The sequence below is a fragment of the Carassius gibelio genome, chromosome A12 (assembly GCF_023724105.1).
Source record: "Carassius gibelio isolate Cgi1373 ecotype wild population from Czech Republic chromosome A12, carGib1.2-hapl.c, whole genome shotgun sequence".
Taxonomy (NCBI): domain Eukaryota; kingdom Metazoa; phylum Chordata; class Actinopteri; order Cypriniformes; family Cyprinidae; genus Carassius; species Carassius gibelio.
The window spans coordinates 3,914,144-3,928,524 of record NC_068382.1 but is presented as its reverse complement, the minus strand read 5'-3'; the positions used below and the strand labels follow the sequence as shown (position 1 = coordinate 3,928,524).

The 14,381-nt window shown below is 35.0% G+C and overlaps 1 protein-coding gene across 1 annotated transcript in view; it reads left to right on the top strand.

Annotated features, from left to right (window-relative positions):
* The window catches only part of grid1b (glutamate receptor, ionotropic, delta 1b), a 375,427-nt gene extending 361,443 nt beyond the window's left edge, over nucleotides 1–13,984 (top strand). Inside the window, 5 exon segments of the mRNA XM_052610800.1 lie at nucleotides 1,195–1,361; nucleotides 3,889–4,129; nucleotides 5,661–5,764; nucleotides 5,766–5,799; nucleotides 11,379–13,984. Coding sequence (XP_052466760.1) covers nucleotides 1,195–1,361; nucleotides 3,889–4,129; nucleotides 5,661–5,764; nucleotides 5,766–5,799; nucleotides 11,379–11,795 — 963 coding nt within the window. The 3' untranslated portion in view covers nucleotides 11,796–13,984.
* The last annotated feature ends 397 nt before the right edge of the window (nucleotides 13,985–14,381 follow it).

The window sequence follows — 14,381 nt, the reverse complement described above, 5'->3', positions numbered from 1 at the left end:
CTTCCAGCCAATCATCGACACCGGGATACCCCTTTCAACGGGAGAACCTTTCACAGGAAACGAAGGCAACGTATCCCCAGATATTTGTTGTGCTGGTGTATCTAATATAATTTTAGTCACATTGAGGAACTCAATGCAAGGGCTAATTACGTGATTGATGGTTGTTTGTGTCTATGCAATTTAACGTATTGCTGTAAACTTGGAATTCCATATTTCCATTGTCTTAAACTCATCTTTTCCTAACTTTCGATCTTCCTGCAACTTGTGTGAATGTGTGTGTGCGTGCGTTTATTTGTTAGATTAGTTTATATGTCTTAGATTTATCTAATGAAGCCTTATTCATATTGAAAAGAGAAGTATCCTGTGTTTTGTGCTTACAAGTTAATGTCTTAAACTGCCAATCTTGTTACTGTGCTAATTGATAGTGTTTCACTATAGTTTGGATATTAGTATCCAGCGCAGATTTGATGTTAAACGGCTAGTTCACTGAATCGCAGGGCGTCTCCGTGACCAGCCGTGAAACAGTGATTCTGTTCAAATTCCCTTTAAAATCTTAAATGATTCCCTTTGAGCTAAATTGACCTGTTTCCGTTACACTGCTGACTTGACAGTTGTCCAAAAGACGACCATTGCACAAGGAGGGAAAGACACAAAAGGTCATTGCAAAAGAGACTGGCTGTTCACAGAGGAAAAGGGAAGGAAAAGATGTGGTAGAATAAAGTATACAAGCAATAGGGATAACCGTACCCTGGAGAGGATTGTGGAAAAAAAATGTTCATGTTCATACTTTTCAGTTGGCCAAGATTTCTAAAAATCCTTTCTTTACATTGGTCTTAAGTAAAATTTAAATTTTCTGAGACACTGAATTTGGGATTTTCCTCAGTTGTCAGTTATATTCATCAAAATGATAAGAAATAAACAATTTAAATATATCAGCCTGTGTGTAATGAATGGATATAATATACAAGTTTAACTTTTTGAATGGAATTCGAATAAATAAATAAATAATTTTTTAGATGATAATCTAATTATATGACCAGCACCTGTAGTTCCGTTCATGGTTTCAGTGGGCCTTTATACTGAAATCCCAATACACCTTAAAAGATGATTAAGCGTGTTAGTCAGAAAACTCTCTTTAAATCAACCTTAAGAATGATGCTGGAATTTGTTTTTGTTTTTTGTTATTTTTTGCAGGCCAAAAAAGGACCGTATGCATTCTTGTGGGACATGGCCGTGGTGGAGTATGCAGCATTGACAGATGATGACTGCACCATCACTGTAGCTGGCAACAGCATGAGCAGCAAAGGCTATGGATTCGCCATGCAGCATGGCAGTCCTTACCGAGACCTCATCTCCCAAAAGTGAGTATTGCCTGTCTTCCTATTAAAACGTACGTTTCACCTCATAAAAATAACATGCAGATAGTATAAGGAGTATCCGTTGTTCAAGCAAACGGTATTGTCATAATTATTTTAAGTTGACCGTGCTTTGGGAAATTTGATGAGTTGTATGGTGAAGAGTTCTATATCTACTGAAAAAGCTTGTGTTGTAGCAAAATATTTTAATAATTATTTTTTTTATAGAATGATATAATATATATTCTGTCGTTTTGTGAAAGTTTTTAAGACCTACAATAACATGCAATAACATTTCAAGATTCTGCAGACATGTTTCAAATGTATTTCATTAACCTGATCCAGTTACCACATAAATAACTTACATTATCACAGGTACCTTGAATCTCCCACAGCTCAAAGACAGTCTTATTGCACACAAAGCCTTGATTTTACATTCCCAGTTGTTTCTTGGGATTAGTTCAACATGCATTACAAATTGATCCCTTTGTGAATGTAGCAGATGCCAACAGACTGTCTAAAGCTTGACACATTCACTTGTAACCAATTAAAATTGTTAAATTGCATTGCCTTTGGATTTTGTTAAGCTGGATAAAGATCTTTGTTTTCCTTCTCACTCACTCTGTATTGATCTATATAGAATATATTAGCATGACCCAACCATCAGCAATACCCAGTGTCAAATAAATAAGTGTCAAATGGATGATCATCCATTCACTTTCTAAACTGCTTGTCCAATCTGAGTAAAGTGTCATACATTTCTTTATAACTAACTATTAAATATGTTTTGTATAGTTTATACGTGCTAATTTCTTTGTCAGGGTTCAAGATAATTTTCATTACTACTGGATCTGTCAGTTTGCAAAGTTTTATAATGATTATTAAACAACAACCACAAACTATGCAAAAGTAGCAGCCTTTCTGGTGCACTCAACATACAAATTTGTGCACTCGTTTTTATTCAGTCCTTCTGCTAGACTACATTAGTGAACTAATGTAGGGAATAGTGAATGAGGGTATAGTGGGTGATATCGAACACAACAAAGGGCTTAAACACGAACGGTTAAACAAAGAGACAAGGGACACCTGGGGACACAATCAAGGGTAACAAAACAGAAATGAAACTACAAAAGACTACACACTGGCACAAGAAACTAAGTTCCAAGCACAAGACAAAACTGGGAACATGTGACATCCAACATTAAAAAAAGTGTACTGGAAGGCTGACCAGTTGACTCAAGGGACCTGAGATTCAAATCCTGCTCCAAGTTGCATAAAACCTTTTATGTTGAGAAACCATTTATAATTACAATTTATATAGAATTTTATTAATAATTATAATTAATAATTATAAAGAGTAATTTATTTGTTTGTTAGTTTGTTTTAGCTCAAGATGAGCTTACAATATTGTGAAATTGGGCCCTGATCTCACTTCCCCTCTCTCACTTCTACTTTACTATCTACACTCTGTCATCTTATGAAAGAATGGCAGAAATCTCCAAAAATGAAAAAAGGCCTAGGGTAACTGGGGAAATGCATTCTGAGGCAGCTGGGAAGAAGCTTGCAGGTTATTACATAGTGAAGCATAATGTCATGTCTTCTTAAGTGAAGAATTTATCTTACCATTTTGCTTTGTGGCCAATCATTATCTGTTCTCTCTGACACTCGCATCTGTTGGTAGCCCCCTTGCATGTTTCTGTATGTTACATTTTATATTAAAGTGAGTGAAACACCTGTAACACTTGTGGGGGTGCCCTTCACTTCAAACAATTTAACTTACAAAAAAAAAAAAATATTTATTTTTCTTTTTCTTTTTTTTTTCTTTTCTTAAACGTCATTACTTTCCTAGTTTTTGTTTGTAACACCAAAGTTATAAAATGTATAAACATTTAATCTGCTCAAGGTGAGACATTAAGCTGTAGTGTTTTTTGTGCATCTAGAAAAGGGCATTGCCTTGCCCTCCTCATGGTGTTATGAATAGCTGCTAGGTGGTTGCCAGTTGGTCCAGCACAATCTTATGGCAATTTGTAACTATTTTACTTTTATTTTTTTTTATTTTTTTTTGGTTGCTATTTTGGATAATCTTGTTTGCATGATTTTATACAAACTGCTAATGCCCCAGTGACGGTTATGTTTACAAGTCCAGTTAGGGGAAGACCTTCATGGTTTCTTGTTTGTTTGTTTGTTTTTGTTTTGTTTTTTTTTCAAAAAAATCATATGTTTTCATAGAATTCACATTGGATAAATCCATACAAACTCAGCACCAGTTGTATTTTCTCCATACGATTGTGTTATTTGTGGTGCTGCAAAGAACAACTAAATTAGAGGTGCCATCCATAACAACCATTTCTAAACAGTTTTTCAAACACTTCCTCATCAGCTATTGGTCAACATATATAGAGAGGCACCTACAAGTTTACTGATTGGCTAGCATGCCCAAGGCTGCATTCATATAATTTGAGAGGAAAGTAAGAAACCAACCATAAGAAAACCTTCACATAAAATAAGTACATTTGATTGTCATCCTTCACAGGATTCTGGAGTTGCAGGAGAAAGGAGACCTGGATGTCTTGAAACAGAAGTGGTGGCCTCGGACTGGCCGCTGTGACCTCAACAGCCACAGTAATGCCCAACCGGATGGCCGCTCGCTCAAGCTTCATAGCTTCGCCGGCGTCTTCTGCATCCTAGCAGCAGGGCTCCTATTGGCCTGTCTGGTGGCTGCCCTGGAAATGTGGTGGAACAGCAATCGCTGTCGGCAAGAGCAGCCCAAAGAGGTGACCGAGCTCAGGGCGAGGAAGACAGAGCAGGGAGAGGACACTGCCACACTCTACTTTAAGGATCCCGCAGCAGACGCGAGCCCTGATTTAGTTGAGCTCCAGTATACACAGTTATAGGTGTGCCCTGATGAAATCAAAATTGGTCCCCATGCCCATTTAAAATTAACAACAGATTTTATGTGTGCTTGGTTTGTGCACAGTGCCCTTAATGAAGCAGGCTTTACAGTCTAGAATGTCACATTTACTAATAAGTTGTGATTGTGGAGTTTTGACTGTTTCGGAACATAAAAGCTCTGCTTAAAACCTTAGTGAGTTGCCATGTACTGTCTGCATAGGCAACTGCCTTTCAAGGTAGCATCCAGCAGTGGTTGATGTAAAACACACTACGCAGATAGCAAATCTTAGGTTCTGCTTATTGAGCCATGTGTCACCAATTCCAATACTGCAGTTAGCATTTTGGTAATTTAAAATGTGATATATAAAAATACATAGTACAAAAGTTATTTGATTTTCAGTATTGGACGTATATATTTAATAAGCACTATCTTGGACCTTTAAAAAAAAATTAGCTCATTGCAATGCATTAAATGCAGTAATGCTTTAGAGTTTGTCCAAAATAAGGTATTTAATCATACCTTATGGATAAATGTTTACATTGTGACATGACTATTAAGTCTTGAAGTGTACCTAGGCAGTCAAGGTTTCGGATAAGAGTTACTGTACTATATTCCACCAGTTAGATTTTTGTTTGAATCTTAAGTAAGAATAGTATGCACTTTTTCACACCAGAGTTTTCTGCAGAGGCTAACTCATATAACTGTTTTCTTTTTATTTTTTTATTACTTTTTTATTATTACGGTTATTTAAACATCCAAATGATTGCCAGAATTTTGAGCTGAAAAAAACAAAACAACAAAAAAAAAAAAAACACCTTAAATACAGAGTTGTTTCAGAGCACCTTAAACCTTGGCAGTGGCAAATATTACTAATGATTCTACACCAGAAAATTCCTCAGCAACCTTGTTATGGTCCTCTCTCCCTTTTTTAATTTGTTCTTTCTCTCATTTAGTGTTTTAAACAACACTTTATACCCATAACTGTGCCTTCATAATGCAATTAAGTGTCTAACGTTACTGTTCTCTTGAAATGACCTACTTCTTAATATCTGACTAATTGCTTCACTTTATACCCTCTTTTATAAGCCTTTCTAGGGCTTCATCCATTGCCAATGAAATTGCATTTAATAGACTAGTACAAGGTTGATGTGGATCCGTAAACTAAAGTGTGCGCAAATGTGATGCTTGCATGAGTCTGTATGCTCAGTTATTCTAAAAAGAGCCAAAAAAAACTCAAACCCCAAACAGTCCATAATCCCTAGTAATTTACTGTGTGACATCCTGTGGCATCCTTGTTGACATCAATGTGGACATTTTTTATGGATATTTTTACTTTTTTTTTTTTTAATCTCAGTATTTTCTATTTTACATTTATTCTTCATTTTTTTTTTTTTTTTTATGATCTCATGCAGGATACTAAGGATTACAGACTGACAAGGGTTTCTGGTCCATTGACATATAATGATATTGCTACTGCTTCATCGGAGGGGAGCAAGGACATTTGGACAGACAGAGAAAGAGACTGGGATGAAGCAGAAGCTATTGACACAGGTCAGAATAGAATTGTAGGCCTCTTCTTTGATTGGCTGGGAATTAACCGGACCAGATGGTTAATTAAGCCATCACCTGGGAATTAAGCCATCTAACAATAAAGATGTATTTCTTTATTTTGGGTTTTAGTTGCTTAATTTAGCTGATTCACCTTCCAAGATGTGTTGGGTTTAGAATGATACCTCTGCTTTTCCTGCTTAGAATTTTACTTTTATTTGTTTTAAACGATTAGCACAATGCCACATTAATGATGATAAATGATTTTCCAGTGTTTAACTGGTGCCATTTATTTGTTGAGTCATTAGGCTATTACTTATAATCTAAATGACTAAACACACGTTGATGCATTTGTATTCCTTCAAACAGAGGTAAGGATGCACACAGGGATGCTTTTTAAACAAGTATGGAAAGCGTTCCTGTGTTAGCTAATACTTGTTGGATGCTTTAACTTCAATATCTGCTCCAACTTGTTAATTAAAAACATTTTAGTTAAAACGTAGTTAGTTTTGAAAACAAATTAATTTGACCTAATTTATATTTGTCTACAAAACATATGTCAATCAATAAAAGCAAAGCATTTAGATCAAAAGGGTTTTAAGATCATGAGAAACAAATTCAACAAAGTGATTGTTTAGGGGTGCACTAGCAACAAGATCCCTCTACCGTTAATAATGTAGCTTTGCAAATAGCATTGGTAGAGCAGCAAATGCCCTGGATTTCAGATATTTTTCCTCCTCTTGTATAACATACAAGAAAATCACAGTATCACAATCGAAATTAAAGTCATGGGGGTTTAAACAAGACCTAGCTGAAAATGATTGCATGGCCTGAAGCAAAACTAGTACACACGCTCCTTATCTCCTTAACCTCCTGAAACCCGAGAGATTGCCTGTTGTGCATTTTATAATTTTTCTTGCTATTTGGGATATGTAGGACCTAATAAGTATAATACCTAAAATTTGTTTTTGTACAGGAAGTAGTTTTCCCAGAAAAAAGATGTCCTCATGTGAGGACAGTGGGTCTATCATGATGTGAAATGCTGCAAAGCAGTTTCATTCACTTTGCAAGCACAGATGCACATTGCATGTCATGCATCGCACACAGGATTTCCCAGTGCAGCCTTGTGCTCTGCATTCATGCATTTCATTTATAAAGTTATGTTATGTCCTCGGCAGAGGACATCGGGACTCAATTTCTAAAAAAAAAATGAAAAGACATGAATGAAAATGCATAGGCAAAAACAATAGATTTTTTTAAATCACCAATAAATTTTTAATGTTCAAGATTTTTTTTTTTTTTTTTTTTACCAAACTTTGTATAAAGATGATTCTCAACTATGGTATAACAGAATAATTCAGTATAACATTTTTCTTTCTGCAAAATGTGTGTAAAATTACCATTAATGGGTTTTCTAATTATATACAATGTATCTATAAACTAAATCTAATTTGCATATAAATGTGTTTTTGGGGCAACATGTAATGAAAAAAGAAGTGTAATAATGTGAGTAATAATTGTCAAGATTTTCATAATAATATATAATATTTCATAGAATATTGAAATATAATTTCTTTCTCTATTCATTTGTTATGTCTCCAAAAATGCGTCATAAGCATGCGTTTAGTCCCGGTGTCCTCATCTGAGGACATGTATGAAATCAATGTCCTGTTTAGTAACAGAAAGTCATATTTTGATTTGAAACCCCATAACATATTTCTGAGATGTTGATTTATGACACAGAATTTAAAAATTAGACAGATTTAAATGATAACTACAATATATTATAGAAATATTATCATATTTCTATAAGAGTGTCACTAAATTAATTTCAGACATTTTGATGACCAAGGAGAGGGAGTGGTCATGTGAAACATCCAATCATTTGGTATCTCTGAAAAGCCCTGAATGTGCTCTGTACAGGACATCCAGATCTAAAACTGTGGCATGAACAGACTCAGAGAAATTCACAAAAATATAATGTCCTCATATGAGGCCACAGGGTCTCAAGAGGTTAAGATTGAAAAGCGCAGGTTTTGATTTAAAAAATTAACCTGTTCAGTTTCATTGATGATTGACACTAAAGTCAATGCCTGTTTCACACATAGTGCGTATGCGTATGCGTTGTGTATTCTTTTACGCACCCATTTTAACAGATTAGAGCGTTCACACTGAACGTGGTTGCAGTCCAGGAGCGGTGCATCTTGAGCAGTGCAGTGATTGTTTACACACTGATTCGGTTTTTGCTGTGCCGCAAGCTCTGAATTAAAGTGACAGTGCATTGTTCGCTGTAAAAATTAACATGGATTGACACAGAAATGAAGTAATTTCACAATAAATCGATTCAATTAAAGTCTGCTGTGTTTCATAGTCAACCCGTGGATTTTTGGCTAGGTTTAAAACAAGAAATTGTGCACTTTTAGATAAACAAGGCAGTTAGCATAATAGATGCACTTGTGGAGGTCGACAAGCAAAGTTTTTTAAGATCTGCAGTATTGCTTGTAATAAAGACTTAAATGCAAAAAGCACAAGTCGACTGTTTCTGTCAGTGGTGAGTTTTAATTTTAAATATTTGTGATAGCCTAACAACAAAAGTAGGCTAACTGCTTGTGTTTAAATGTATTGCCTCTTGCTTGAGCAATTTAATATACAAACCTAGAAGTCAAATGCATGAATAATATGTTTTTATTTTTTATAGCTATTTACTGACCATGTAGTATAAAAACAGGTTTAAACGAATGTCTATGAAAGATTGTTACTGTACTGTGATAAGAGAATCACAATGCGGAAAAAGCTTTTTTAGTAACAACGTTTGATTTGAAATCAAAATAATGGATAAATGTTGTGTTTGTGGTAAGCAGCCTCAGATCACTATCAGACTTCAAACACATCCTGTGTGAAAGCAAAATTAGTCCGTGCTGCTTCTGCACTGCGTACGTAACGCACACGGATTGCATACGCACTGCAGACAGAGTATGTGTGAAAGAGGCGTTAGGGTTATCTTTACCACAGTTCAAGTAGATGCCGTCTCTGAAACTGCATTTTTACTGACTGTGGCCTCTGGATGCAGTGTACAAGTCACAATTTACCATCTTTTTATTGAATATTGTGGAATGATTAAACAATGAATATATACACTGTATAATAGGATGAGTGACCTCTGAGAATTTTGGAGTAATTGGTAATTTCTGGATTCATTCACTATGCAGTAGTAGCAATAGTTAAGGGAAGAATAAAAAAAAAAACATCAGCAAAAAAAAATGTTGGCATCTCATTTTGTGTACATATTTAGTTTGGAAGTCATTGCATCTGGTTAGACAGTTAGATAATTCCCAGTCATGCATATTTCAGCACATCCAAATACAGTTATCGGATCAGGGGGAAACAATGCATCCCTAAAAAGTTTGAATTGAGTCTGAATTCAATTCAATTGAAATTGAATGCAATTGTGTGTGTGTGTGTGTGTGTGTATTCTTACGTCATTATACCCTACAATTCACCCAACTCTCTTCATTAGTTAAGACAAATAGGATTACTGAACTGCGGTGAGATTGTGGGAAATGTTCGAAAGCATGTATCCCCCTGGAAATATTTGTAAAGAGAAGTCTGCTTCAACCTAACAAGACAGACTAATTTAGCCAGTGCAATTGCTTTGCAATTCCAGCCTTAACTCCTGCCATATTCCTCCCAAAAACTTTATTAGTCTAATATGTCTTTGGATTTGATGCTACAAAGCTTCATTAATCTACATATGTTGTGAGACCTTAACACATCATTTTGTGCAACAGTTTGTGGCTTTACTATAACAGTCATGGGTTCTGGAGCCAATTTGTATTTCTTCTGCATGATTCCAAAACATAAATATTCAAAATTAATTGCAGATTAGACGGGATCTGAATGGGTTAGACGGGTCTCTCAGCTTTGGCTTTGATTTTACTGTCTTCAATTTCTTTGTGTTCCAGCAATGGAGCCATTTTTAGTTTCTCAAAAAAAAAAAAAAAAATCGAATTCATATTATATTAAACATATATAGTGAACAAAGTTATTTTACCACAGAATGCAGCATATACTTCCATTACTATATGAATTCCTTTTCCTTTTTTTTTAAGGCAAAAAAAAAGAGCTTGAAACTAACTTCACTAAAAACACTTTTACATGCTAAATTGTTTACCCACATATTTTTCAAGCACACAGTTTTAAAATGCATGCTGTTTTAACTGACAGTTAACTGCAGTCAGGGATGTAGTGGAGGCTCAACGCAAGTAAACGCCATTTGCCATTCACGCCATTTCAGATCATTTTACTGACTCGGATCTTTGAGTCTCGTTCAGCAAAATGAACTAATCTTTTCTCTTTCCGTTTCTATGAAACTGACAGTAAGAATAAAAGACTCGGACATCACCTGTCGATAATAATAATAATAAAAATAAAATTTTTTGAATATAAATCACTCATACAGCAGCCATTCATCTCATCTCCGGTTTATTTGTTTTCGTATACATAATACAGTATCCATGATCCACCAGGGCTATATAGTCCAATGGTGTGCACATTTGGAGAAATAATAATTTTATGACATGTTTGTAAAATATTTTGTCATACAGAATAACATTTCTATTCATTTTGCAATCTGAAGATTTTCTAAAACTTCTCCAAAGCCTCCCATGATAAGGTCTTACAATTATAAAATGAATAATTTTAGAGCTATCATCCTCAGATTTTAAATGAAGCATGACCACTCTTGTAGCTACACTTTAGTTGTGGTTAGTGTTTACTTGATATCCTACATTTAAAAATAATATTTTAGAAATTTAATAAATATATTCTTAACATTTGTTGTTTTTGTTTTTGCTATAGCATTCAGACTGGGTACCTAAACATTGAATTCATACAAAATAATTTATTTTAATGGTTTGTCTGAAAGGGTTAGTCTATAGGCCTTATAATGTGACCAGCTACTTGGCAGGATGTGGTGTGCTAAGCTGTTTTTCTCCATTTTAACTTAATTTTACAGACATTAGATTAATGTATGAATTGAATAGTGATTGGGTGAACTGTATGAGGGAACAACCAGTGATACCCTTGGTAGTAATATCAAATGATAGCCTATAATGATGTCATCAGGATTCACATACACTGGTAGGCAGTGGCCCACCTTACCGTGATCACGATGTGGTAAGCCAGAATTTATGGTTCATCCATCTCTTTTTTTACCACTACACCTCTGACTGCAGTCATAAAAATGTCTGTACATTTTAATGATAATGTTTTTTTATGAAATGCAGGTTGGCTCTTGCACTAATTTTGTTAGTGATGTTAACTGTAAAGGCAGAATTTTTTTTGTCACTCAAGTGTAAAATGCCCACTGCCAAATTTGATTTCAAGGCGCACATTCTATAAAACTTCTCAAAAACGATTGTACTACCTGAACTTTCCAAGTGGGACTTTTAAGTAAATTCGCAAAACACCCTGCAGTAACTCAAATAAGCCTTACTTGCATGGAGCTTAAAAGCAAAAATCTCTTCCTGGAATAAGCAGATCTCAGCCTCTCTGTCCCTCCTTTCTTCTCTCACCCTCTCTAGGACAAGGAGGTGAACCTGGAACAGGTGCATCGGCGTATAAACAGTCTTATGGACGAGGACATGGCACACAAGCAGATCCCCGCACCATCTATCGAGATCTCTGCCCTGGACATCGGCAGCATGCCGCCCAGCCAGCAGCGGGAGGCTGTGCGAGACTACCCGGGCACGGGCCTGTCTGTGAACACCTTCCTCCCGGAGCAAGTTCATGGGTTGGGCAGGATGCTGACCCAGGGTCCTGGCAGCACTCTGCCCCTTCCTCACAGCAGCTCCACCATGCCCTCCATCCAATGCAAACACAGGGCTCCCAACGGGGGCTTGTTCCGACAGAGTCCCGCCAAGATGCCCATGCCAATGTCCTACCAGTCAGTACCAGGAGGACACATCCCAGAAGCAACTGAGCATAGTACATCCATCTAAGGTTATCATTATCATGGGCTGCCTCACTCTTGCTTTTCAAAGGAAAGAAGCTAAGCAGCAGTTGGAGCATTGGAAACTGTGGTGGTGTAAAAAGAAGTTGGGGGGGGGGGTAGTACGTAGAGATTTTTATTATGAAAAAAAATGAAAAACATGAGAAATAATTTTTTCTTGTACATATTTGTAAATACTGAGAGAGCAAAGTAAGTAAAAGTGTATTTTGAATATTCTCAATTTTTGAAGTTGAGTTACAAAAACAAATGAGCAACAAAAAAGGACATATAAAAATAATTCAAAACGACTGTTTGAATGGCTTTGTGAATTTTGTTCTCTATAGATAAAGACTCAAATTCATTGTGATTGTTTTCTAAGTGCCGAATTAAAAGATGTCTCTCCACATTTTGTTACTAGATGATCAACCCAAAAACTGAGCGCTGATAATTATGCACCCCTTTTACAGTCATAAATCTTCTTCAACGTGCAAACAGTGAGGCCATTTTAATTTTGCTTCCTTTTCAGATTTTACTTTTTGATTACAGATATAGATTTATCTGCTTGCATTGAGTTGATGTTGTTTATTATGGAATACTGAACAAGCAAAGGCTAACCATTCAAAATAGTATTGCAGTAACTTGGGCGGAACTGTTGTCTAGGACAAGCGAAATCCTTACAATCTTGGAAGCAGCATTGAAATGAAAAAACAAAAGCTTCTTCCTTTGTTTTGTTTTTTTTTTGTCTGCATTTTCAGACTATTTTGAAACTATAAGCCCGTGAGCACAACCAGCCCAGAGAAAACAATTTTATTACGTTATTTTACACCAGTTCATGCTGTCAATTGTGAAAGAGCTGTATTAACATTGCTTTTCTGATATTCTGACAGAATCTTTTATTATTATTATTTATTTATTTTTTGTACAACTGAACAACATTTTGCACATGGTGTATAGACAAAAAACAACAAAACAACAACAACTTGTAAATAAAATGATTTTCATAATTTGTGACCCTGGACCACAAAACCAGGGTAAAATAAGGGTAAATTTTTTGAAATTTTATTTTATACATAATCTGGAAGCTGAATAGATACTTTCTATTTATGTATCATTAGGATAGGGCAATATTTGGCCAAGAAACAACTATTTGAAAATCTGGAATCTGAGGTTAAAAAAATCTAAATATTAAGAAAATCACCTTTAAAGTTGTTCAAGTGAAGTTCTTAGCAATGCATATTACTAATCAAATTACGTTTTTATATATTTACAGTAAAAATTTTAAAAATTATCTTCATGGAACAATATCTTTACGTAATATCCTAATGATTTTTGGCATAAAATAAAAAAAAAAACATAATTTTGACCCATGCAATGTATTTTTGGCTATTGCTACAAATATATCCCAGCGACTTAAGACTGGTTTTGTGGTCCATGGACACATTTACATGCGATTTATTATTATTATTTATTTTTTTTTTTCCTAATGAAAAAAGGGGAGTATGTGATTGGAGTAAATGAAGCCATGTTGGTACGCCCACAACTGCACAAACATCTTCATCTATTTAGAAACAGGCAGTTCTAAATACTCCAATTACACATATTAATTATTTTTTACTGTACAATGAAATTTTTACATTTATTTTTATCTGCTGTTTTTTAAGCGTTTTTCAGGAGGGTCAGACCATATTATGTTTGTGACCTAAACCAGAACAACCTTATACACTTACTCCATTTACAGCGACTTGTGCATATTTTCCTGTTGCCATTCCACAAACCCTCTGAATTTGCAATTTGTCAACTCATAAAGAGAAGGACATTTGTCAGTGTGGAGCACATAGACCAGTTTCTGAGAAGATTTCACCCTACACATGCTTGTCAGTCATAAATCAAGGTTGCATTCTGTATAATTTGTCCAAGTAGTTACTAATGTGAACCAAAGTAATATATTACACTGTGTAACACAACCAGTGGCTTTGAGATGCCGACATTGGTGGTAAGGATGTGTAATTTGTAGGGTTAAGTGTCTTCACTGCCTTACACTTGTGCCCCTTTGATTTCAGAGAAAAAAACATTAAATATTCCATGAAATATAACAGTATCATAGCATAGTCTGTAACATTACATCTAAGGGAGACTCTTACTTTATTTATGAATATGCTGCTTGGAGTTTCTTAATCTTTAATAAAGAAATATGGTTTACATCGTTTGATTGATGATTGAGTAATGTTGCTGTTTTAATTTGGAGAAATATGCTGTTCCCATATTTGTCATGGTGATGCTATAGTAACTACAAAAAATATAAAAAATTTATAATAATAATTAGTATCTCAGTATTGACCTGACAGGGCAAAATAGGACTTTTTATCACTAAAATCCATTAAAAAAGGTACACACATTTAAAATTATAATGCACATTTGAAACAAATTAGTGTACTGCAAAAACATTAATAAAATTGATTTATAGAGGAGATTTATGGCCATTAAAACAAATCTGTGCATGCTTTGAACCTTTCAAGTTATGTTCTGAACATAATAAAACATTAATCACCAACATTTAGTGGTTTATAGTAATTGTAAATAGTTAAGGGGCTTTGTT